At 56.5% G+C, this 26,693-nt stretch overlaps 1 protein-coding gene across 1 annotated transcript in view; it reads right to left on the bottom strand.

Moving 5' to 3' along the window:
* Scube1 (signal peptide, CUB domain and EGF like domain containing 1) overlaps window positions 1-26,693 on the bottom strand; it is a 105,454-nt gene that overhangs the window by 61,454 nt on the left and 17,307 nt on the right. Inside the window, exon 4 of the mRNA XM_010634380.2 lies at window positions 5,822-5,956. Coding sequence (XP_010632682.1) covers window positions 5,822-5,956 — 135 coding nt within the window. The remainder of the gene's footprint in view (window positions 1-5,821; window positions 5,957-26,693) is intronic.

The following is a 26,693-nucleotide window of genomic DNA, read 5'->3' as shown; positions in this document are numbered from 1 at the left end:
CTCTCGAAGGCTTGCTGGCGGACGCTAGATGGCGCAGTCCTCCCCGGGCGGAGGAAACGTGCTCCTCACAGGCCCGGAAAGAGCCGGCAGTCATTTACTCTTAAAATGTAGCTATGGGGCTCCACACGTAAGAAAGGGCACAGAAGCAGACACACACACAGCACCAGTGCCGACCTCCCGGCTGCGGTACCACAGCCAAGAAACGTGGCGTCACAGCGATGGCGAACGACAGGAAGCCGCTGGCTGGGGCACGCGTGTGCTGCGGATTTGCTACCGGCGGTTAGGCCATCAAGGAACGCAGGGTGAAGGGTGGGGGGCTTCTCTGTCACTTTTGCAGCTTCTCGCGGCCCATAATTATTTCAAAACAAAGAAGTTTCATTTCTTACTGTCTCCAGTTACACTTGGAGTTATATTTCTCCTTACTAACTCACGGATAAAATGAAAAGATTCTCAAAATACTTCATACGTGGCTCCCCCACCACTCCTCTATACTAAGGACTGAATCTAGGGCCTTCGCATTCCCTGCCGTTCTTTAAAATTATTATGTTTTAAAGTTTGAGACAGTGTCTTGCTAAGTTGCCTAGACTGGACTAGAAGTTGGGATCCCCCTGCCTCAGCCTCCCAAAGTGCTGGGACTACAGGTATGTTTCATATGCCCGACTCATACATGGGTTTAATAAGCGTGACAGCTAAGTCTAATTTAATTAGAAACAGTCTTCAGACAACCCAATCATGCAGAGCATAGCTACATTTTCAGAAATCAGGGGAAATGGCCAACAGCTACCCACAGGCCCAGGGTGCCTCAGACTGTGACCTGGATGTTGCTGGAAACCAGGGCTGCCACCTTCCAGAGCAAGACCCGCTGTGAGACAGCAGTGTATGACAGCTAGCAGTAGCGGCATCAGAAGAGAAACGTTCACCTCAGGCCCAGAGGGCTGGGGGGCTTCAGCACGGGGACAAACTTTAACAAAGGTTTGCTGTCCCTAAGAAGGGTGGCATCTCTCTAACTGAATTCATAACAAAAAACCCAAATTGTGGCAAAAAAGGAGGCCAGGACAACTGAGGTTGTTCTGAAGAGAGAGGGAAAGTTTGCGAGACATTTTGGAAAATGGCTTCTGAGGCTCTGGGTGCTATAGAGGTGCTCTGAGGACCAAAACTTCGGGTAGTGCCGGTCAGGAAGGGATCTGCTGTGTCACCGCCCCTGGCCCACTATGGGGTCGCAGGGCCGAGGTGCCTTGCTCACTGTCTGCCCTCTGCACCAGCAGGTGGTCAGGGGCCCAGGCCCTGTGGCGAGACAGGAGAGTGTGGTCCCTGGTGCCACCTGCAACCCTGCACAAGTTCCCCACCTCCCAGTGCCTTGGTTTCTGCGCTGGAAGGTGGCTGTGGGGAGGATGCAGCAAAGCAGCGTGTGGGGAGCGCTCGGCAGCAGTGCACACAGCTCTATCCATCACCCTCACGGTCACCCGGCTCCGGGCCCCACCTTGGAATCTGGCGGGAGCCAGCATCACTCTCGATGCCATCTGGAGCTCTGTGGACACGAAGTCCCACAAGGAGTGCCCTGCCTAGGTTCCATCTACTGGGAGGACCACTTCAGCCTGAGTTCAAGGCCAGGCTGGGCAGCATACTGAGACAAAATGTCTCAAAAGGAAAAAACAAACAAACAAACAAAGAAAGCAAGACCAAGGTCCCCCGTCTTCAGCCTGAGTTCAAGGCCAGGCTGGGCAGCATACTGAGACAAAATGTCTCAAAAGGAAAAAGCAAACAAACAAAGAAAGCAAGACCAAGGTCCCCCAGGCTGAGCTTTACTGCTTCTCACCGCTGTGGGAATGGTAGGCTGGGCCACAGCAGGGAGCTGTGAGGGTGCAGAGCACAGCCCTTCAGGACAGGGTCCTGTCTGAGGGTCGGAGTGTCTCTAACCACAGCCCATTGGCCACCTGGTGGCCAGGACAGGGCCGGTGCAAGCAGTGATCCCGCACCAGTGACGAGGACATGGCCAGCACTCGGGGCTCTGCCGTCACTGTTCAGATGAGACGACCAATGCCACAGGGGCCCCACGCACTTCTCCCCAGCTCCTGACGACAGGAAATCTTGGGCCCTTCCTTAGCAATCTGTCTCTTTCTAGACTGAAAGCTTCACAGGCCAGCTGCGCCCTGGGGTAGGATTGCATGAAGGCATCCACGGGCGGGCCACGCTCCCACAGCCGGGAAGGCCCAGCCTCTCAGAGACCTTTTCAATCCGACTCGATGCTGGTCAGACAGAAGGAAAGGAAAGGCGTCTTCACTGGGAGAAAAGAGCAAAGTTCATCAGGGAGCAATGCTCTCTTGGGGCATGAAAAGGAGGGAGAGAGCAAGAAGGTGCTGGCCATAGGCGTCAGGCAATACAGCTGAGCAAGGGCAGCAGGGCTCAGGGCTGTGGCCAGAGAGCAGCCAGCAGTTGTAGGCTGGGGCTGAGCACGAGGTGAGTGTGAGCCAGAACCAGTGTCTTTTGCTGAGCAGAGGAATAGGCCAGGTGCCAATGTCAGGGACAGGGAGCGCCCGGTTGTGTCCCAGATCCAGGCCCAAAGCCAGGGCTGCCTATGTCTGTCCTTTCCTGTAGAGCAGGTCCTGCACTTGACTGCTTTGAAGCTTCCCCCATGGACCCCTCCCCTGCCCAGAAGGTGTACTGGACCCCTTTACAGCCGCAGACCCAGAGAGGCAGGACTGTGGCCAGGGACACGGGAGAGCTGGAGCTGGGGACCCAACACTCCCCACCCCGACTAGGCCAGGGTCTGTACTGGCGTCGTTTCTTGGCCAGGAGCCTGGACTGACCCTGGCTGACCCTTCTTACACATCCGGTCCCCCTAATCAAAAACAGTCTGCATGTTTCCCCCCCACTCCCTAGCTCCAGGAGGCTCCGGAGAGCTGGGCAGGAGCTGGAAGTCGGGGGGCAGGGGGAATCTAATTTGCCAAAGAGCTCTGGATCCATTGGAATCAGATGTTATTTGGGTGCAAAACAAGCAGGCAGGCTCTGAAGTCGCAACAGATGGAGGGCTGGAGGGGAGGATGACCTGCTTAGGCCCCAGGTCTGTTCCCACCAGAGAATTACTGAGCAGTTGGTCCTTGTCCTGTGCATCCATCCTGTCCCTCTGGGCCTTCCACACAGCCTGTGTGACCCTTCAAATGCTGAGGCGTCCTATGCTGCTTTTCACATGGGGTTTGTTGCCCAGATTTAAAAACTGGACGATTCCACCCAAAAACACTAAGGAGAGAAGGGACTTCTTTACTGATGTGCCCATTAATGTAGACCCATACGGAGGCCCCCACATCTGTATTTTGATGAGGTATGGATTTCTGATTTCAGCTAAAAATCAGATCTGGCCGGGCATGGCACACACACCTATATTCCCAGCACTTCGGGAGGCTGAGGCATGAGGGTCCAAAGTTCAAGTCCTTAGGCAACTTAGTGAGACCCACTGGGATATGGCTAGAATACACCTGGGCTCCACGCCTAACAGAACCCACACTCACACACACATGCACACACAGACACACCACACATGGGTGCACGTGCCTGTGTGCACGCCCCAGGGTCCAGCGCTGGGGACATCTGAGTGGCGTGACCATGTGCCGAACACCACCACCAGAGCACAATCCCAGCTCCTGGAAGTCCTCAACTCCCCCGAGAAACCCCCCAGGATTGTTTCCTACCTCTGCTTCCCCAGCCTCTCACTGCTGCCCTCCACACCAAACCCTCTCAAGTCCCCCGCATCCTGGGTTCTGCCCTTGTTCTGCTTTTCACGCATCGCTAGTACCTTTCTACCCTGGGGCCTTGGCACAACCCTGCCTTGCATTCCGAACCCCACAGACGGCTCCACGCTCCTCTTTCTCATCACTGGGCTCCTGTACCCTCGGCCTCTTTGCGGGCCCTCCGCCCTGGCCACTGTGTTCTGCTGCCTGTTTCTTTCCCTGTAAGATCATCACCTTCTCAGCAGAAGCCCCACAGACAGTATGCCTGGGCTGCCACCTGACTCTGCTCTCCAGCCTGCCGAGCCCCCTTGCCCAGGAGGAGGTTCTCGCCTGGCCCCCTCAAGGGTGGCCGAGAGGCTGAGTGGACTGTGGGGCACTCAGGCCCGTGCCTGGGCAGGGAGCTGCTGCCACTCCTGCTGTCCCCTTTCCCAAGTCACTTCTGTGGCGGACACCAAGATCCGCCATCTCCTCAGCCCAGCAGATACTGACAAGCCCAACTGGGACGCAGCGATAAACAGTCCACAGCTGTCCTCTTACGTCGTGTTGTCCCTTCCTGCATGTCCTCCTTCCGGCCAGGGCCCTCACCTGTCCCAGGGCCTGCCTCGGGAAAGGGGCTCCTCTCAGAGACTCGGTGTGGGTCTGGCAGAAAAGAGGCTCCAAGGCCCGGCCTTGGGGATGTCACAGCACTGGCAGCGGTGGCTCTGCGAGGTCCTCTGCCCGCCGCACACACCCCTGCTCTACTCGTCCCTGTGCATGGGTTCTCAAGTGGCCCTGCTGGGGCCCAGGGCCCTCACTTCCGCCTTCTGCCACCTCCTGGTGGAAGCTTAGGGGGATCAGAGTGTCCTCCCGCCCGCCCAGAGCACCTCTGAGGGGTGGCTGTGGGGTCCACATGCTATGAGCTCAGCAGGTGCCCTGGAGACACAGCCTTTGTGTCCTTCTGGGGACTCTGCGGGGCCAGGGATCAGCAGGCCGGACTTGCCTGTGGAGAAACCGCTGGAACAAACAATGTGAATTCTGTGGCCTATTCATGCAGCTCTGCTTTTTGACCCTGAGCTTTGTACTTCTCAAGCGTTTTTGCCTTTACTCTCTCAGGAACTGTTTTCTAATTAAAAAACAAAAACAAAACCCAGATGGAAGCCCTGCAAAGTCCCATTCACAGCCTCCTGGGGCCACACTGGGTGCCAGCACGCTGTACCCAGCCCACCTTCCCATGCATCACTCTGCTCAGTCAACACCATGGTCCCCATTCTGTGGACAAGTCAGCTGCCTGAGGAGCAGCCCAGCCGGTGAGCGTCCCACCGATCCAGGCCGTGTGTCCTCTTTGCTCCCCACCTTCCAGCACGAACCCCTCCTGGGCCCACATGCTAGAGGGCCTGACCCTTCAATCTCCTTATCAAGGGTCAGTGGTGGGAGAGGGGCACACTGTCCTTGGCTTACCTGGATCAGCCAGGCCAAGTGCACTGCTGCACAGCACAGCCCCACCCTAGGACTCCAGACCTCATCTTAGGCAAGAGAAGGCCTGGAACCTTCGTAAGTGCTGTGTCCTCTGCCTGGGCCTTCTCCAAGTCCAGCTGTGCCCGATGTCCCAGCCTCGAGTGCCTTCGTCTGTAGGGCTCAGCTGTGGCAGGCTCTGCCCCGGCCCTGTCTGCCCCCGTCTCTTTGCACGTCCTGAGGCAGGCCTGCCGCGGCACTCTTGGCCTCCAGACCTCCAGGACCTCAGCCGGACGGTAACCCGTGAGCATGCAGGAGACAGTGGAGAGAAGAGGGTGGCACGCGACCCGGGGAAACCTCAAGCCTCCCTAGAGAGGGGACAAGAGGAACGGGGCTCCTCTCTTCCTGGCCACGGCCAGCCCACGCCAGAAAGGCAGACAGCTCCCGGTCACCTCTGCTACCTGCGGCGCCACCTCGCCTCCACACAGAAACACGAGAAACACCAACGGCCTGGTGCAGCTAGCGAGAGGAGGAGCCGGGAGGATTTCCACGCAGAACCAATAGCAGAAACCGTTCAGGCCACCCTGAGACCCCTGCCAGACCCTGAGGGACTGGAATGCAGCAGGCAGGAGTTTCCAGGCATTCCTGAGCACTGGCCTACTCACCGTTGGAGCGGTGGATACAGGTGTGCTGGTTGTCGCTGAGAAAAAAGCCGCCGTGGCACTGACACTCGTAGCTGCCCATGGCGTTGACACAGAGCTGCTGGCAGCCGCCATTGTTGTCCTGACACTCATCCACATCTGCGGGAAGATAAAGAAGGGAGGAGTCACAGCGGGACCGGTGAGACGCAGGTGGAGCTTCTGCAGACTGCGCTGAGGGAGGCCTCCGTGGTACTGTGCTACAGTGGTACTCCGGGGAGGTACTCTGGGGGTGCTCCACAGGAGTACTGCACAGGGCTTGGTGGTGTTCTGCAGCGGCGTTCCACAGATATCCTAAGTACTCCACACCGTACCCAGAAATACTCCAAGGTACCCTCAGCTGGCACTCCACAGAAGCACTCCCTGGATGTACTCCGTGGACATACTCCGTGGCGGGACTCCACAGAAGTACTTCACAGTACTCCGTGGTGATGCTCCACGACGGTCCTCCTCAGTGACTCCACGGCAATGGCCAGTTCCAGCAGCAGTAATGTTGGCTCACCCTGGCTGCTTCCTGTGCGCTCTGTGCAGTTCTAAGCAACTTCCCTTGAAGTTAAGTCCTTGAGTCTTCACAGAAACCCTGACAGATCCTGGTATTAGTTCATTTATAGATGAGGAAACCCAGGCAGAGAGAGACAAAGTCACTCATCCAAGGTCCCACTAGTGGCAAGTGGCAGAGGCAGGATTCAAGCCTGGGGGACTGACTTCCAAAGTGGGGCTCTTCCCAACACCATCAGACCCCCTTTCTCTGGGAAGAAAGAGCAGCCCATGCCGTCTCCCCCACCACACAGAGCCTCACCAGCCACAGCCCACTGCCCTTCTTTAGTCCATTTTGGGTCTCAGCCAGCAGCACGGGACCCCAGAGCCACGGGGAGCTGGGGACCAGAGCAGCCTGTGCTGCACTGAGGCCCTGGGCCCTGCAGATGGATTTCAAAAGCCTAGCAGGTGGGGAGGATTTGAAAAGCCCTGACCTCTGGCTGCCAGGCCCGCCAGGAAGACTGCCAAGAGTCTTTCCCGCTCCCCGGGAGGGAGAGCTGGACCCAGGGGCTGACTGGTTTCTGGCTGCTGGCACAAAGGGTATGCTGGCTGCAGAGAGTCTTTATGGAGCTCTGGTCCTAAACAGAACAGCATGTTTCAATTACCCAAGTCATAACCCCCTACTCTGTCAGTTTGTTTAATGAAAGAAGGGCTTCTTAAACCTTAATGTCCCATGGCTATATTGTCATTTTAATAGGCAAATATATAAAACCACAAAGGCAACATGAGCTACTGGCTGCTCTAGCTCATCCCCAACACACACACACACACACACACACACACACACACACACACACACACACACTCTCTCTCTCTCTCTCTCATGCACGTGCATACAAAGCATGCATGCGCTTTGACACTGAGGATGTCATATAGTTCCATTTGCTGTGGGGACCCGAAGGATATGGGAAGGTTAGAGGCAGGTCGAGTGACCTGTGCTGGGCCAGGTGACAGCTCCACTCTGGGTCCCAGCAGCTGGTTCCTATCAGAGGCTCAGGACAGCATCCCCTCTCCAACCCCGGGGCCCACAGCTGCCTCTGAGGCCCAAGTTGAGGCGCTTCGTTATTCTCTGGAGAGCTCCGACGGGAGTGTGCGGCAGCTGGAGGAGGGAGGTACAGCTCTGGGCTCTGAGAGCCACCAGTGGCTGTTGCTCATACGGAAAGGGGGCTCTCCCTGAGAGCAGCTGCAGGATCTGACCCAGGAAGCCGGAAGGAGGGACAGGGGTTACGGCTCTGAATATCCTTCTCCTCTAAGTCTTGCTGAGGGCTCCTGGCAGGTTCTACGCCAATGTCACCTTCGCTGGGGGCAGCATCTGCTCCGCAGGCGCTGGACTGTGCACAGCTCAGGGCAGACGTGGTGTCCTCCTCACCCTCTCAACACCACGAAGCTAATAAGGCCGGAGAGTTTAGGATGCGCCCGGGTGACAGACTGTTACTCACGGATATGTGGAGGAGGATGCTGGAAAAGCCAAAGGGGACTGAGCACAGCCGCACAGTGGCTCAGAGGAAGGCGGTTCCAACCCAAGGTCCGGGTCCACAGTGTTTGCTACGCTGGACGTGGCACGAGTGTGTGCTCCGTGAACCCCAGCTGCAGCCAGCCGCCCTAGTCAGTCCCATCTCTGTCACGGCAACTGTGAGGCCCGTGTCCTGCGTGGCACCTGACGAGGCCTGACTGACAGCTGGTCCCGGGACGCAGCCTCTGTCCCTTTGGCCCTCAGTCTACCCGAGGAAAGGTTTAGTGGTGAGGCACACGGCACAGAGCGGAAGCCCTGAGTGCTAGATCTGGGTGCCACACAGCAGCAGGCCACACACCGAACCTTACCCAAGGCCAGGAACCCAAGGGCAGTTGATGTCCCACGTCCACAAGCCCTCAGTGACCTGGCAGGGTGGTTGGGCCACGGACAGGGCTGTTGACTCGAGCGGGGAACAACAACTCCCCAACGCCGATGAATAATTTGAAACAAATGCAAGGCCGAGTAAACACTGCCCTTTCCTCACTCCCAAGCAATAAACCTGGGATTAAGCAGTCGGGGAGAGGGGGCTGCCCCTCATCCTCTCTCCACGGTGTCCAAACGCGGGCCTGGCCCCCACCCCTGGAGTGGGGTAGACATCCTGTACCCCAAGTCTCCAGCCCCCAAGGGGCCCAGCGTGAGGGCTGTCAGCCACGGTCCCCCGTGGCGAGGACAGACTGGGTTCACGTGGGAAACAGCTCCAAGCTGTCTGTAGGAGCGGGGCGAGCCCAGCACTCTGCTCCACCGACCCTGGAACTTAGCACATTCCGTTCTGGCGGTGCCCCATGGCAAGCAGGGAGCCCACACCTGGGAGGGGTTCTGCCCTGCCCTGCGGCCTGTGGGCCATGTCCAGGGCTGTCTGCAGGATGGTCTGTTTGTCAGGGGCCAAGTCTGCCCTCCTGGGAGCCCTCCGAGTGACCCTGTTCTGTGCACCAGCGGGCCGGGTGGCGGCTGTGCCCAGGCCCCGAGGTGCGTGTGCAGGTGCACCGATGACCTCGTGGGACCCCACTCATTGCTGCCAGGCTCCAGTTCAGGGCTCAGGCACCTGCTCTGCCAGTCCACACATGGCCTGAGCGCCTACGTGACTGGTGAAGCCCCCACCCACCCCAAGCACAGTGACCAGAGCACAGGGAAGGGAGGCTTCCTGGAGCAGGTGACACGGGCCCTGGGCCTAGTTGTGCAGGGAGATTTGTGAACGGGGTCTGGAGGAGGACAAGGTGCTCGAAGCACAGGCTGGTGGGAGGAGTGGGCCGGGCTGCGTAGCCTATAAACAGCGGTGTCACCAAGCACGAGGCTCGGGCTGCACTGAGCCTGCACGCAGGGAGGGCTTGGACCCGCCCGTTCCAATCCAGGATCCAGGACCCCGGAGCAGGCTCCCAGCGGGGAGGGGTGTGCCCCGCCTCTGAGTCCTGTCCACAGCTCAGGGGCCTTCATCTTTATTTACAGTCACAGTGGAAGGTTCCCAGAAGGCAGGGAGCCCTTTGGCTTGGGGACAGAGCTACAGAGCTGGAAATCATTGCAACAGGCAGCGAGGCTGAAGGGCGATGCAGAGAGCAGAGGACGCTGAAGGCCCAGCTCTGGGAGGGCGCAGGACCAGCCCTGTCACCCTGGCAGGCACCAACTGGCACCTGTGGGCGAACGTTCTCCCTTCTTTCAAGTGCACTTTCAGTTGTACACTGGTCTTCCGGCCTCCACCCCGCATCCGGACCCTTTCGGGTGGGGGCGGGGTGGGGGAGCGGCTGTCGGGATGGGACACGGACCCTCGACACCAGAGATCAAGTCCTGGCTGCTCCTCGGGCATCAGGCCGCCCTCGCCTCACTCTGTAGCGTCCTGGTCTGGCACTGGGTGGGGGCGCTTTCCCCGAAGGCACAGGTGCCCCACCCCACCCTGCCAGCTGCGGGAGGATCCCCTTGGGGCTGTGCCCCCTGCGCTGCGGCTGGCAAGCTGGCAGGGTTGTTTCTCAGAGTCTGTAGGTGGCTCTGCGTCCGTGAGGCCTGTGGTATGCTGTGCCTACAAGGGCTGCGTTTTGGCCCAAGATGCTGGTGTTTGTTTTTATTAAAAGCTGCCTGTTTGTCCTGCTTTGGACCAAGAATCCAGGTTGGAGGTTATTTATAACTCAGAAATACTTCTGGATCCAGCCTTGGTTGCTTTGTTTCCTTTGAATGCTTTATGATTTGAAACAGAGACTCTGTGTTCTGCTCGGACCCCACCCGAATCTCTGTGGCTACCAGGAGCCTACTTGTGCTGGCCTTGCTGTCCCAGCCCCTGCCCAGGGTGGGAACCGGGGCAGAGGAGTCCTCCGACCCAACTCAACCTCCAACACTGAGCACTCCCACCTGGCCCCAGGCTGCGCCGGGCCCTCCCCTGGCTCGCCTTGGAAGGCGGCCTACTCAGAAAAGCCTCTTGGCCATCGAGTGAGGAGTGAGTGGCTCTTGCAAAATTGCATTTGATGAGTTAAGTGTAAATAAATGAGAACCAGATGGATTCGATTTCGGGTAAAATACACACAGGTCTTACAGCTTTGGGGCCAGGGTTCTGCCGGATCCGGAACATTCCTTGAGCTGTCAAGAGCTCTGGCAAAGGTGGAGGCATGACCAGAGTCCCCAAGGACTTGCTGCTGCCTGAGTGGGCGTCAGTGGGGGCTCCTGATGCCCCAGCAGCTCGGCTGTCTGCAGTCCAGGGGCCGGGCCTGGGTCCGAGTGAAGAGCAGGCTGGGCGATGAGGCACCCAAGGGGTCAGCATTCCGGACCTGAAGGCCACTCTGACACTTGGACCCCCAGCAGCCCAGGGGAGACGGGGCCCTTCAAGGCTGCCCACCGCGCCCGCTCATCGGAGCCAGCCCTCTGGCCCCAGCTGCTGCCCTGATGCCCCTGCTGTTCAAGGTTGCTAAGCACGGGGATTTGCTGCTGGCACGCGGCACTGGCCACTCCTCATTAGGACAGTCCATGTGGCGCGACCCTGTGACCACGGCCTGCGGGACCTGGCCCCTTTCCCACCGGCTGTGCCAGATGGGGTCCAAGGCTCTGCGAGAAACTGCTCTGTGGCCGCTTCGCCACCCGAGGCCTGGGCTTCCTCCCGTGTCTCGGAATCGAAGGAGGCAGTCGAAGGCGGTGGGGTGCTCAGCATAGTGCCTGGTTCCCAAACCACCCAGAGCTCCTGCAGCTGCGGGACAAAAGGCTCACAGGCGGGGCCTCGTGCAGCAGCACAGTCTCTCCAGCCTGGGAATGTGACAGCAGCCACATCAGAGCGGAGAACTCAGCCGCCTGGGCTGCGGGGCTCCCTAAGCCACCTCCTTTCTGATTTAGCTGCAGGCCGCCTACTCCCCGCCCCAGGGGACCCCAGCTTCCTGAGGTGCCTGACAGAGCCCAGAACTGGACACAACTGCGTGTGGTCTGCCCGGAGGGTGTGGGCCAGCTTCCTCACGCTCTTCACGTGCTATCTCTTAGATGTCACCACTTTGTTGTTGTTGAGATATAATTTACATAGCACAGTCATCACCTGAGCAGTTTTTAGTACACTATGTTGTATGACCATAATTAGCAGTTCCAGAACATTTCCCTCATTCTCAAAGGCAGCCCTGTCTATTTTCACTCAATTCCAATTCCTCCAGCCCCTGGCCACCACCAAGCTACTTTCTGTCTCTGCAGGTCTGCTTACTCTGGAGCGCCCAGAGAACTATGCACAGAATACCGCACGGCATTATGCTGTCCTTTGTGTCCAGCCTCTTTCACGGGGCATAATGTTTGCAAGCTTCAGCCATGTTGCAGCACGTGTCAGAAATCCATTCTTTTTTACGGCCGTCTAATGTTCCGCCGCACGTACAGCATACACTATTTTGTTTAGCCATTCTCTAGTTGACAGACATATGGATTGTTCCTACTTTTTTGCTATTATGATAATGCTATGAATATGCTATGAAACATGCTATGTACATGTTTTTCTGTGGATGTTTTTAATTCCTTTGGATATATACCTAAGAATGCTAAGGCGAGATGGTAAGGTAGGACTGAGTCTCACCTTTTGGGAAACTGTCCAGCTTTCTCCACAGGCCACAGAACTTTACCTTCGCACTGGCAAAGAATGAGGATTCCAGCTCCCTACCTCTGGGCAATGCCTGTTATTTCCTTTTGTGTTCTTTGCGCAGTCACCCTAGGGGTGGGAAGCTGAAGTCTCACTGGCTTTGGTCTGCACCTCCTCCACTGCCCATGGGGGCACACCTTCTCCTATGCGTGCTGGTTATCTTTGTATCATCTCTGCAGCAAAGTCAAGTCGAATATTTTGCCTATTTTGGGTTGTCTCGAGTCGCAAGAGTTCTTCCTACATCTCAGATGCTAGAACGCTATCGGATACAGAGTGGGAAGACAATGCTTTCTCCCATTCCGTGTACACCGCCTCCTACAAAGCGGCAGGACCAGCCTGGCACTGGGCGCTCAGGCAGGGGCAGGGCACAGAGGGAGGCTGGGTTCCACCTTTTCTCGTGTACACTCTGCTCCAAGGAGATCCCAAACCTCCAGCCTGCCCACTCCGCCGGCCCTGAACTCAGAGGCCGACAAGGTGCCTGCAGTAGACCCCACTAAGCTGTCAGAGCCTGAGCCGAACACCTGCCCCACCTCCCACGAGCGCAGGACAGCTCCTGTCTCTGCTAATGGCTGCGCCACCTGGAGTCCCTCGGGCCCAGACACCTGGTACTGGATCTCCACTCGGCTTCTCCCTCCCCACATGGATCGCCTCAGCTGCCCCAGTCCTGTTAGCACCACCTGCCACCGGAACCCCAGGTGCCTCTCCCCAGCCTCCCTGCTTCTGCCTTGTCCCAGGCACCTGGCTAGCTGTGCTGCCTGAAAGGCCCCCAGGGACACGCATGCCCTTCCCTGGCCACTGCTGGGACCACTCTGGCTGCGTCCCCACTGTCCCTGACCAGGCCTGTCCAGTCCTGGTCCAGGGCCCTGTGCCTCTGCCTGGGTGTCTTCTCCCCACTTTGGTGCACCTGGCTCCTCCTCCGGGCCTCAGCTCACAGGTCATGTCCCCAGAGACTCTCTAGGCCACCACCCCTCAGGTCACCCACCCTGCTTCCTTCAGAGCCCTTTCCAGACACCTGCATTTTCCTTGTGACTCTCTCTCTACCTCTCCCACACAGGGGAGGGAGGAGCCGTGCCTGTCTTGAGCACAGGCATCCTTGCAGGTCTGTGCACCCAGGAGCTGGGTGGGGCCTGAGACCCCATGCACAGGAGAGCTCTGTGTCACCTGCCTGTCCCTGCCCCTGCTTTCCTGCTAGTCTCTAACTGCAGGCAGGAGGGGGCCACGGGAGACAGGAAGAAACCATGACCCGAGAGCACCGCCCTCTGCACTGGGCACAGCAAGCTCCCCACAGTCCCCCACCAGCCTTAGCCTGCCGGGTCCCCTGGTAGGTGACAGGGCCAGGATGGGAGCAGCCAGCCTGCTTTCCTCCCTGCAGGCCCCTGACAGCTCACCTGGGAATGCACTCCTGGACAGCATCTGTGGGAAGCTCTGGAGTTTTGAAAAATTTCCTTTGATGAGGAAAAGAAAGAAGGACTGGAGCAGGGGAAGGAGGAAAGGCAAAGAAACAAGTTGTGGAAGCAAAGCGAGGTGCCCAGGGCAAGGGGCGTTGCTTGGGCAGAGGCTGAGTGAGCAGCCTGGGCACCTGTGGGGCTGTGGAAGACGTGGGGGTAAGAAAGGAGGCGGGTCCTGCTCCTCCTAAGAAACACTGTCTTCCCTGAGGAGGGCCCGGGCTCCCCACGGCACGGAGACACAGTCTGATCAGGTCCTCCGTCCAGTCTGCCCTGCCAGGTGCCAATTTGCCCCCAGCCTCTGACTGCTGCGCATTCAGAGCTGATTTCTCCCCACTGGCATCTCCTTCCTCCTAAAGCTGGCGAGCGTAAGATCCAGGCCTTGCAGGCTGCTGCGGGCGGTGGCTCCTTCCTGCTAAGCACTCTCTCCTTGCACACAGGTCCCCACCTGAGGGGTCTTCGCGAGGTGACAGCTGCACACCCAGCCCATGTCCTGTGTGGCCCTGAGCTGGCTCGTGATATGGGAGCTGCTTCCTTCCCCGCTCCACAGCTTAGCTGGCACCTGGGAGGGGAGACATGCCTACTTCCTTCCCTGGGGCTCGCTCCTGTCCCTGGTATTCCTCCCTGAAGAACCTAGCTACTAGCTGGGTACAGTGGCACAAACCTATAATCCCAGCACTTGGAAGGCTGAGGCAGGAGGATTGCTGTGATTCTGAGGCCAGCTTGAACTCCATAGCGAGACCCTGTCTCAAAAACAAACAAACACTAGCTACCATGGATCCCCATCACTTGTCTGATAAAACTGTTTTATTAAAAATTTGAACTTATAAGGAATTTTGAAAAACAGCAGGGCAACAAAAGGGTCAATAATCCCACACCAGACACAACTACCACCACCAACACGTGTTGTGTTTCTTTTTTGTTGTTGTGTCCCCGCTCACAGGTCCCGAGAAGGGCACTCCAGGCAGCTGCAGCCCTTCCCTTTCAGGAATCACCTGCTGCAGATTTGCAGAAGGGGGACCCCAGGGCTCAGCGCTGCCCTCGCCTCACTCCCTCTGCAGCCCTGTCCACCTGCACGCTCCCAACTGACGTCCCTGTCCAGGTGTGTTGCATGCACAGGGCCTCTGCTGTGGTGGCCTTTCCCAGCTGGTCTGCACTGGGGACACCAGGCCCCTATGAAGGGGAGGCCAAGGCTCGAGCTCAGGGAACAGCCCTTTGGGGGGACAGGGAGGCATGGAGGATGCTGGCTGAGCAGTGGGCGTGTGTGAGAAGCAAGGGGTGGCGGGGCTTGCGGCCAGCCAGGGACCGGCGCATCTACAGTGAGATGTGGGGTCACGTGTGCGTACGTGCATATGCATCAGTCTGTCCGTCCAGGGAGCTGGAGAAGCATCCGGCCTTGAGGGTGTAGAAGGAGGGGTCGGAGCCAGGCTGGAGCATGAAGAGGCCCTGGCATCCCTAACCCTGTAGGTCTTGGGCCAGCAAACACTGGGTAAGCCTGGCTGTGCTGACCAGAGACCACCCACCCTGGTGGCCATCCGCAATCTGGCCGAGCTCACCCACCTCTTGGCTTTGTCTGCACTGTCCCTGCCCGATAAAATGCCCTCTCTTGCCCCACCTCCAACCCCACCTGGGGACCTCTACCCCTGCCTCCCTGCATACACACCTGGTATCGGTCACACACAGGGTGCCATGGTGGGAGTATTTTTCCATGTGTCCAGGAGCTCCCAGGGGTAATCTCAGGAGCCCTGAGCCGGCAGAGATGGGGACGTAGGGCGCACGGCAAGGTGTTGGCCATGTGACGAATCATTTCTCCTGGGCACTTCTGCTGTCCTCACCAGACGGTCACAGCAGAAGTAGCACCCAGTGGCGGCTGGGTCCCCATATCCTGCCCCTCGGCTCTGCATCAACAGTGTGAGTTCCGATGGCAGCACACTGGGGAGCAGCACACGTGTCGGTGTGATGATTGTGGCCACGCAGAGTTGTGCCTGCGCCTGGACTGTACTGGACCCAAACACAGGGATGTGAGAACTGTTCATCTGCAGAGGCAGGAGATGATGGGGGATCGACTCTGTCTTCACTCTTGATTTCTCTGAGAGGTTTTGTGTAATTATTTTATGTGTGGAAGATGGATAAGTAAACAGACACTTGCAACTCTGTCTGATTCTAGTGCAGGGGAAGAGGGGGAGGGGTGTGTGTGTGCGTGTGCGTGTGTGTGTGTGCCCACGCGTGCAGTGCCAGGGAAGGCAAGGGGTGAAGGGTCTCTAAGGCAGAAGGAGCAGGATGTGTAAGACCCCAGGAGCAGCAGAGGCCTAAGGACAGGCTAGAGTGGCAGGCAGGGGACAGATCCTGGGGTCGTCCCAGAGGGAGGAAGTCAGACTCCCCACTGGCCACAGGGACCCCAGGAGATGACACTCAGGGGCCTCCACCAATGGCTGCTCCCTGGAATCTGACCCCTTGGGGGCTGGCAGATGAAGTGGAGGTGGTGGCAGCAGCAAGCTGGCCTGTGGGATCCTGTCCTTGTCACGGAGTCAGCACCTGGCAGGCCACACAAGACTCCAGACCAAGCAGCCATGCAGATGCCCACTTCCCACAAATGAAGAGTCCAGCTGGGCACAGGGCATCTCTGCCAGCAGTCTATTTCTAGCTGCATGTGGCTGGGACGAGGTGGGTGACAGGGAGGGGTGTTGGAGCAGGCTGATGCTCAGGGCTGGCTAACGGCCATAGAAACCACCAAGGCCTGTCCTGTGTGCGTCCATGCTGACCCCAAATGCTGTCCGGGGCCCACTGCTCCAAGACAAGCAAGAGTGTTGGCAGGAGGGTGCCGGACTTGAGACTGAGACCCCTCATCTCTTGCGAATGCCCCTTTTCAGGTCCACACCACCATGTCTGGTTTGGGCATATGTTTTGGTAGCAGAGTATTTTTACAGAGGCTTCTCAAGACACTTCTTGTTTATTCCTCGGAGTTCTGACCCAGCCCTTGGCACAGGGACTGCAAACGGGAACAGACGATGAAGGCAAGCATCTGCTGCTGGCCTGCCTTCGTTCCCAGCGGGGTGTTTTTCTTTGCTGTTTATGGACTTGTATTCTCTGTCCAGGACAGAGCAGGACTTCTTCCCTAAGCCACCAAATCAAGACCCATGCAAAGGTGGGGTTGGCACGAGGTGGAGTGAGAAAAGATTTAAACTCAGGGGAAGGACAGCAGAGACCCCAAAGAAATACTCCCACCTTGGATGGTGACGCAACCGCTACCTGAACACACTTCCAGGAGTGGGGGGGATGGGATGAAGGACCCCTGTGCTCCTGGTGCCCACTGTGGCTACTGTGCAACCACAGAGACACCCACCATTTTGGCACAGCTCCTTTCCAGCAGGAAAAGTGACAGCAGAGAGAGTGCCCCAAACCACCAGCTAGGGAGGGAGTCAGGCATCGAGGCCAGTATGGCGGATTCCCAAGTCCCCATTCTTCCCGCACTTAGAACAGAGACCCAAGGATCCTGGCCTTGAGACGTGGCCGGGGGGACCCACACCAGCAGATCTCCATAGGGAGCCCCTGGGTGTGCGTGTGCAGCTCAGGGCTTTCTCCAGGGCCGACACCCGGCAAAGACCTGAGGGCAAGTGGAGGTGAGGACTGTCGGCTCAGGCTGGGAAGCTGATTCCAGCAGCAGCACAGGCAGGTGTGAGCCCAGGAGGGCGGCTGTGAGAGCAGAGGGCAAGGTGGTCAGGGAAAGGAGCGCTGTTCAGGACCTGTAGGTTTTAGCCCTGAGAAGTGAAGGGAGAGAGGTGGACAGGGACCATGTCTTGAGGACACAGAAAAGGGCTGGCCACTGTGCCTGAGGCCAAATCAAAAGGACGTCACGCGGCCAAGTCACAAGATGTGGGGGCACAAGCCTCTAGCTAACGGTTCACTCCACGCTCCTGGGGTGCCAGGGACTTTGCAGGGCCAGGGCCAGGTTCCCTGCGAGCAGGGCTCCAATCCCCACCAGGCCTGCCTCCCTCTCAGCCAGCGCAGTGTCAGCACTGCATGGTTCTTGAAGAAAAAGAGGGTGCTGTCATTAAACGGCACAAAATCTGAAAACTGTTGTTTGGAGCCCACTCCCCTTATTTCTCTTGGGAAGTGGAAACTGAGGCACAAAGGGGCAAGGCCTTTGGAGTCCCTCAGCAAGTCAAGAGCCGACGAGCCTGACGCCACCCGTTGCCCCTTCACCCCGGCACCTCCCTGGGCTCTCTGCACCCTGACATCCCCAGGCCCCATTCTGAGCTGGCCCGGCCTGCACAGTCTGATTTTGCAGTGATGTGAAGAGGGCAAGTTCATCTGTAAAGATGCAGAACATTGTCCTGTGAGTTTCTTTTTCCCAGGCCAAGGAATTTCAGCAAATTAGCGGCTGTGCAAAGCCAGATGGGACTGGGCCCGAGTCCTGCTTGCACCGTGATAGCAGATCCCTGCAGCCAGCGGGGTCTGATCACCCGGAGGTGGGCCGAGAACGGGTAGCAGTGGGGCGGTGGGCAAGAAGAGCACAGGCAGCGGCCTCTTCGCCTCACCTTGGAAAACACTGGTGTTTACATACACCGGACTGACTGTCTGAAGCTGTTTAATTTTACATTAAAATGGTCAGCATTTTGTTCCTGGTAAGAAACGCATTCGCGCTGTTGAAGTATGAAGACAAATAAACAGAGGCCACTGGGGCTGTGGCTGGGCTTCCAGGGAGCAGCACGTTGTCCCCAGCTGTGCGCTGGGGGGGCAGCAGGCCCTTTCATCGGGGCGGCCACCACTGGGCATCCGGGTGACTCCTCCCCCTTGCAGCTGGGCTCTGGGCCTTGCCGGGAGCCCCCCCCCAGCCCCGCGCCCTCCAGCTCCTCCCCGCTGCCTTCCATCTGGCGGCCCTGGGCGGCACCTGCACTTCCATCTCCTCACTTGGTCCTAACAGAGAGGGGCTATTCCCAGGTTGCAGAAACCGAAACGGAGACACTGTGGGGTGAGGCGGCAGGAGCCAGGTCAGAGCGGAAGCGGAAGCCCAGGGAAGGAGGAACACAAGGGCCACTGCAAGGACCCCACGAGGAGGGGGCGGATTCCTGGCCAGGGGTTAGGAGCGTGGTGTGAGACGCAAGGAGCAAGTCAAACTCAGCCTTTAGCCTCATCACCTGCATCTTGGCCAGCTCAAAAACACATAGCTGGGTGTATGGTATGTCGGCACACACCTGTAATCCCAGCGCTCTGGGAGGCTGAGGCAGGAGGATCACACATTTGAGTCCAGCCTGGGTAACTTAGTGAGACCCTGTCTCAAAATTTAAAACAGGGCTAAGGATGTAACTTAGTGTGAGGACCCTGGGTTCAATCCCTAGTATTGAAAAAAAAATAAAGAAAGACATTTTCTTTAAAAAGAGCTGTGACTGCACATCAGGAATACATGATGATTAGCTATTTCTCACTGGCGGAGCCCTTGTTAGGGCTCATTTGGCTTCTGCCTCTTCCCTGGCAACTAAGCAGGGCCACTGGCCCCACCTTCCAGAAGAGGCTCCAGAGGCCCAGAGAAGCTAATCACTTGCCGGAGCCCACATAGTAAGTGATGGGTTCAGGGCCCCGAGCAGGCAGATGGCAGGAAACATGGCGCCCTCTTCAAATTGCCTGCCCCCATCACGGGCAAGGTATAGGGCAGGAGATTGGGAAATCTTTATAAAATGAATGAATATCAGGGTCTCTTTGCGGGTGGTTTTCAAAGGCATAAAAAAGCTAACAACTTCCACAATTCCCCTAGGTCTGACTATGCCAAAGGCCCCTGAACTTGATGTCAGTTCCTTCTGGATGCCTGTTGAATTTGGCCAAACTGACTCCTCGGTCCTGCGCCTGGATCCTGGCTGTGCTGAGACAGCCACACAGAAACCCGGCAAACATCCAGAGGTCCATTTTGGTCCTCAGCCTCCCTGCCCCTGACAGCTCATCCAGCAGGAGTGCGTCCTGGCTGTTCTCAAAACATATTCTGAGTTCAACTATCACCTCCCCCACTGTCACCTGCACTGAGCTACTAATATCTCTGACCCAGGCCACTGCAGCGGTCTCCCTGCTCAAACCACCCTATTTCTTATTCCCCGTAAAGCATTTTCTCCGTGGCAGCCAGGAGTTGTTTTCAAATTAAATTGTCAATGAGAACGCGCCAACCCCTGGTCTGAATGTCCCACAGCTTCCCAGTTAACTTACAATCCAATCCAAACCCCTTCTCGGTGTCTGTAAGGCCCCCCGCGACCTGGACTCCCCGCTACCTCTGCCTCACACCCCATACTCCAGGCACGATGGCAGTCCCTAAACTCACCTGGCTTGTCACCATCTCAGGGCCACACACATGCCTGTCCCTTGATATTCAAACAGCTCTTTCTCCTCCCCTGCGGCTCCTGCCTGTGTCTCCTCCCCTACATCTGGGGGAACCTTCGTAACTGCCTTCGTGGGTAGCTTCAAAGAAGTGACTTCTAAGGCCGACGGTAACGGTTCCACACACTTGGTCCTACTCTGCTGGGACCCCGCTACCCTTCTGTGGAGAAGCTCGAACCGGCCCGTTCAGAAAGACTGACTCCAAGGCAACCCTGGAGGGCTCTGGCCATCCGCCAACATCAACCACTGGGCAGAAGCCAGGACGAGTCCAGCCCCTGGCCATCGGGTCGCCCAAGCTTGGTGTCTTCCAGACGAGGGCCCAGACACCGTGGAGCAGAGACCAGCCGTTCCTGCTGGGCCCTGTCTGAATTTCTGACCCACAGACGCACGAGGAGAGTAGACACGTGTTTTATGACACTTATAAAAATGGTTTTAAGCGGCGATAGCAACTGGAAGCCCACCAATCGGAGGCGGCCGCCTCCCTCCAGCACTTTATTCATTGTTTTACTGTTTTCAGTGGATGTGGCTGACTGAAAGGACTTGACTGCCTCGTATGTGCACACATAGGCTGCTGCTTCTCACTCTGCAAGTCCCACAGTGTGGGAACAGCTTCAGGTTTTGACCCCATGGTATGGATCTTCAGCACTTTGCTGTCTGGCACATGGCCGATGCTCAGACTGACATTTTCGGTAAACAAACAGAGAAAGGCAGGTGGAAAGTACCAAAACCACCCCTGATTTCGTGCCTTTACTTCCCACTGCAGCTGGGAATGCCTCCGTCTTCCTCACCGACCTGGGTGAAGCTTTTCCCGGCAAGGGAGCACTTTTACGGACCCTTCCGTCCATCTGTGCTACAGAGACGCACGTAAACGCTCATGATGTGTCTGATACCGTGCTAGGCTCTGGAGGACAGGCAGGAAGACAGGAGGAGGCACAGGTGAGTTCTGCTTGCAGGGGAAGAAGGGGACAATGCAGGGCCACAGTGGAGGTGCACAGCATGGCGCAGCCACAGACTCAAGGCAATGGACGATGTGAACTGGGTCTTAAAAGCCGCAGGGCTCACTGGGTCCACGCCAGGAGAAGGTTGTGGGGAACAGGGGAGGGGAAGAGGCTGCAGGGCCCTGGCCTGAGGGACCCTGGGAACCATCATCTGGTGACCCAGTGCTCCTGAGGACGTAGCACGGTCTGGATGGAAGATAGGGGCAGGGCAGCAGGTCAGCGGCGTGAGCTGGCAACATCACAGGCCTGGGCTCTGGTCTCAGGCTATTTCTTCCTGGCCGCTGTTACCTCGAGTAGGTCATTTTTCCTCTCCGAGCCTCAGTTTCCTCATTTGTAAAAAGAGGATACTCCTGGCTTCCAACTGTGGGTGTTCCGAGGACCCAAAAGGGGACACAGACACAGACTTGTGGGCAGCTGTAACATGCAGGGACCTGACCAAAGCGTCCCCAGCTCACCTAGGCAGAAAGGTCTGAGCCCAAGGCTGGACATAGATCCCATAAATGCCCGCAGGACTTGAGCAGTATGGTGAGTCGCTCAACTCTGCTGAACCTGGCTACAGATGACTTCTCTTTGACAGAGTGAAAAAATGCTGAGAGGCGAGTCAAACGGAGCAACTCAAGAAACATATTTCTCAGTAAGTCAAGGTAAAGATCAAGGTCGAAGAAACCATCTGGCTAAAGTGAACTAAATGGCTTTAGAGGAAAAGGAGCCTCGCTTTGTGGAGACAGGAAAAAATTATCCATTGCTGGTTTTAATTTAAGATGAAAAAAATCTTATTCTATTAGCCTAAATATTGCTCTGCTGTCCAATTGCGTGGAGTTTGGAATAATATTTTTCAAACAGAACTACTGCTATTTCAAGTAATTACGCAGCTAAAAGCAGCCATTTGGGGTTGGGCAAGATCTCATCATGGTTCCAATTCCCTCTGGTGTCATTTTCTGTTATATTTGAGAAATTCCTCAATAAAGATGTCAAATAGAGAGAGGGCTGTCCTCCCTGGAGGATAGATTTGGCCCTTCTCCAGGACACAGTCACGGGCAAGCCATCTCCACAAGAAAATAACTTCGTGTACACAAAAGAAAAGAGAATATTCGAGTGCAAAAACCCAGGCAAGAAAATAACCCCTCAGCCATCCACCTCACGTCTCCTAACCAACTCGGAATGCTTTCCAAACTTCACTACTTATTTCTGAGGTAATCAGGGTTTTGTCCTGGCCACCACCCCTGAGGAATTTAGGGGCGGCTCACAGAGGAATGTCACAACTGGGCAAAACTCGAGGAGACTTCTGGAGACAAAACAGCACCAGGCCGGGCCTCTCTTTCCCCAATTCATGAAGGCTGTGGGCTAAGGTTCAAGGATGACCAGAGGGCTCAGGACTCCAACAGCTTGGCCAGCCCCTCATGGCCATAGTGGCCTGAAAGGCTTGTGCTGGAGGCTCTACCAGGTGACACACGGACAGTTCCCAATTCCAGCCAGGTGGGTAAATAAGGGGCAGCCAGCTGTGAGCAAGGCAGTGGTGGGGACTGAGGGATTGAGGGACCCCTCGTACCCTCCCTCTGAGGTGTCCTGTCCTAGACCTCACACTTCCTCCCTGCTCGGCCCCTCCTAGAGAGCAGCCCACCCAAGGATGTCTATGTCTAAAGAGGGTGGAGGGACCAAGGACATCCAGAACACTACCCCCCACCCTAAACCACACCCTGTGTATCTGAGGCCCTCAAATTCCTTCCCCAGGTGGTGCCAAGCCTTCAGTTCTCAGACAGACAAGTGTCACTTAAGTCAGAGCCATGCAAGAGGTCAGCTGCTCTGGGGTTGAGTGGCCAGAGTGCCAACACGTAGGTTAGGGTGTCCTGGGCTCGCTGTGGGGTGGGATGGAGCCGGGGGTGGAAGGGGGAGAGGAGCAGGTATTGTCCACGCTACCACTTTCTGGCCCAGAAGTCCTAGAATTCTCAACTCAAACCTAGCTCCCAGCTCATTAAGAAGGAATGTCAGCCAAGGCAGGAGAGGCAGAGCGTAGTCCAGGCTTGCAGCACTGCCATTAGCTGCGTGGGACACTTCTGTCCCAAGTCTCCCAACTCTTGGGGGCTGGCTGGCTGGGGCCACGCAGGAGCGGTGGTAGAAACTCTGATTTTCATGCCCGATGTCCTAGTTTTAACGTGTTGACAAATCACAATGATAATCACAACAGACACCGCCACAGTGGGGTCCGAACAGACGCGCTTGTGCCAGTTGAAGGTTGCGGGCTGCTGACTTAGAACCTGTGCCCTGATATGGTGACGACATGTAGTGCAGGACCGAGCTTTACACCCACATCTCCTTCACAGTCAATCCCCTCAGTGCTCCTGCGAAGATGGTACGACGGACCCACTTCACGGGTGAGCGGGGACTAAGGTTGGGAGGGGCTGAGGGGCTGGCTCCAAACTGTAAGACGCATGCGTACTGGTGCCGGAATTTGAGCGGCAATGTCCCAGCCCAGCTCGTTCTTGAGGCACCGTTTCAGCCAGTGTGTACTGGGCTCTCAAGTCCTGACACCATATCAGGTATTTAATTCTCAAAGCGATTCATGGGTGAAGGAGCTGAGGCTCCCAAAGGTCAACGAGTAGCCTGAAGTCACAGGGTCAGTCTGGGTTGGAGCTGGCCGGAACCAAGGTCTCATTGCTCTGAGCCAGAGTTCTGTCTTGAGGAGGAAAAAGACCAAACAAAAAGAACTCTGTTGGGAAGGGTCTGCCCTCAGCCGCGAGCAGACGAGGAACAGAAAGATCCTTTTCTTGGCAGCTGTTTGTGCACGTTAGAGCCTTGGGAGCCGCAGCCCGTGCTCAGAGGTGGTGGTGTGAGGCACGGGGGTGGGGGTCCTGCAGTGCTCTTTGGATTAATCGGTGTAACAGGAATCCACTGTCAACATCCACATGGACTCCGTCATGAGACCGCAGGTGGGTGGGGTTGGGCACTAGAGGAACAGGGTACTTCTGCCATGGCCCAAAGTGCGTGTGTTTACAACAGGTGAGGGTGCTGCCCTGCCAGCAGGGCTCCCCAAATGTCAGATGCAGTGCAGCCTCATGGAACCCCAAGGACCTGGAGACGCCCATCCAGCCCACGTTGACACATCTCTTCTGGAAGCCAAGAGCCAGACTGACGGCATTCTGGGTGGTCGGTGCCAGGCACACTGCTCTCCGCTCTACGTCCATGATCTCATCGAGTCCTCCTTACAGGACAGGGGTGATACACTCCATTTTACAGGTGGGGAAACTGAGGCAGGGAGAAGTGATGCTCCTGGCCAAAGGCCACATAGCTCCTAACAGGAACGCCCCTAACCGGCAGTCCTCAAGGTCTGTCCTCTCGGCCACAGAGGGCTCCTGCCTGCTTTTCAAGGGCAGTGCCTGGTCAATTCCCCAGCCGTCCCTTACATTGGAAAGGATGCAAGCACCTGGGAAAGTGGACCAATCAGTTCTGGGAGGGTCAAGGGAGAAAACACTTGGACGTGTGTGGCACAGTACCGGTCGTACTGTTTCTGCCCAGAGGTTCTGCCTGGCTCTGCAGGGGCTGGGACGGCCTCCCTCCAGCATACCCGGAGCCCAGCCTATGGGGACTGCTGCCACCCTCGACACTGTGCCCTCAGCCTCACAAATCCCCCACCCCGGAGACCCCGCTTAGTGCCACCTCCCCTCCAAAGCCCCCTCTTAGTCCCGCTTTCACCTCCAGCGTACCCCATCCCAGTTTAGCTCTCTTTGCACAGACCCTTCTGGGCTTTAGTAACTTGCTGTCCAGACCTCTGTTTTGGCACTTGTTTGGGGTGTAATTACATGTTCACAGATCTGTTTCCCATAACGAGATTGTCTGAGGCCCAACATGCCTTAAACAAAAACAGGCAGGGAACGCTGAGGCTGGCACGCTACAAAGAGGCCAAGTCCCAGAGTACTCCGGGCGTCGAGTTGCCTACACCATGCACCCACAAGCCAGTGGGCGTGACAGGAGGTTTGCTTAGCCCTTTTGGAAGCACAGCATAGAAGCCCATAAAAAGTCCAAATGATCTTTAAACCCTTTAGTTCCACTTGTGGGAAGCATTCCTAAAGGAACATTGACGAAAACATGAACAAAAGTGTTATTCTCAGATAGGGCCGGGGATTTAGCTCAGTGGTTCCACTGCCTGTTTCACAAGCACAAGGACCTGAGTTTGATCCCTGGTACCAAAAGAAAACAAACAAACAAACAAACAAATCTCAGAACCACCTTTGGCTTCTCATATTAAAAACAAAACCAAACCCCCTGATAGTCTAGTCATCTAGAGAAACCGTAATGCCTGTGAGTGACTAAAAGTTGCTCCTGTAGTTTTCTGATGTCATTTCATCTTCGCACACAAACTGGTGATGTAGGCAGCATGGAGACTGCTCTACAGTGGCCCTGGGGGCTCCGAGACCAGGACGATGGGACCAACCATGAATTGCTGAGATCCCCACGCCAGGCCCATGGCTCAGGAGTCAGGACATTATCTTGGTTCCTGCTTACAGCGGCCCTGAGTGTAACTGCTCTTGACAGCCTTCCTCCACCAGAAAGGGACCGGGACCCAGGAGGTCTGTAGTGTACCGGCAGCCACACTCCTGCCTGACCCACACTCTTGCCCTCTACCTTCCTGCTGCTGTATCCTCATCACCCAGCAGCCAGTGGCAGAAGAGGTGGAGGACAGGCGGGTCTTCCAACCAGGAGACACCATTCCCCATGTCAAAGACCGGGACCCACAGCGGTTAGGTGCTGAGTGGTGTCTCCCCAGCAGATGCCAAGGTCCTCTCTCACAGTGCTTGTGAATGTGACCTGTTATGGAAACATGGTCTTGGCAGATGATCAGGTTTGAGTAGAAGCTAGTTATTTATTTATTTAGTTTTGGTGCCAGGGATCAAGCTCTGGCCCTTGCCCTTGTGAGGCAGGCAGCGGAACCACTAGAGCTAAATCCCCGGCCGGATGATCAGGTTTGGATGGGGTGGTTACAGTGGGCCCAAACCCAGCGTAACTGGTATCCTTACAAACGGGAATTTGGACACAGAGACAGGCATGCAAAGAGCTACGGCAGTGTGAAGACACAGGCGGCACTGCCAGGTACAAGCCGAGGAATGCTTGAGGGTAACCGTGTGTCAGGAAAGGTGCCTGAGGCCAGATGGGCTCACAGCCCTTGGATGGAATCAGCTCTGCCAATATCTTGATTTTGGATTCCTCACCTCCAGATGTGGTAATAAATCTCTGTTGCTTAAGCCACCCAGTGTTTTAATCTGCTAATGGAGTCCCCGGGACACTCATACAATTATTAGCAATGCAACAGTAGGAAAATGGTGGTGACAGGGGCCACGTAAAGACGCCTGAAGTGCAGATGATGTTAGAGAGAAAAGCAAAGGGCAGCGCAACAGTAAAAACACACTGGGCCAAGAGAGGACAGCAGCAACACCAACATGCTGTCCACTGGCTTCATCCCCATTCTTCCAGAGTTTCCCAAGTTTACACTTACAAATCTTATGAAACTGGCTTAAAACATGGCATTTAAACCACAGGAATCTGGAGGTCTATGAGATCATGGGCTGTGTCCCCTCAAAATTCTCATGTTGAAGGAATTCAATCCCTGGTGATTGTAAATGTGGCTATACCTGAAGCCAGGACCTTTAAAGCGGTATCAAATAAGAATAGAGTGGTTAGATGGGCCCTCTTCAGTACGCTGGATGCCCCTACAAGGACACAGAAAGACAGTGGACACAGGTGCGCACAGGGGAAAGACTACAAAGGCAGAACAAGAGGGCAGCCATCTGTAAATCAGAGAAAGAGAGAGGCAGGGCCGGGGATTTAGCTCAGTGGTTCTGCCACTTGCCTTGCAAGTGCAAGAACTCCAGTTTGATCCCTGGTACCAAAAAAAAAAAAAAAAAAAAAAAAAAAA

Source organism: Fukomys damarensis, unplaced genomic scaffold (assembly GCF_012274545.1).
Source record: "Fukomys damarensis isolate Sample0158 unplaced genomic scaffold, DMR_v1.0_HiC HiC_scaffold_19, whole genome shotgun sequence".
NCBI classification, from domain to species: domain Eukaryota; kingdom Metazoa; phylum Chordata; class Mammalia; order Rodentia; family Bathyergidae; genus Fukomys; species Fukomys damarensis.
This window is presented reverse-complemented; position numbering and strand designations above follow the sequence as displayed.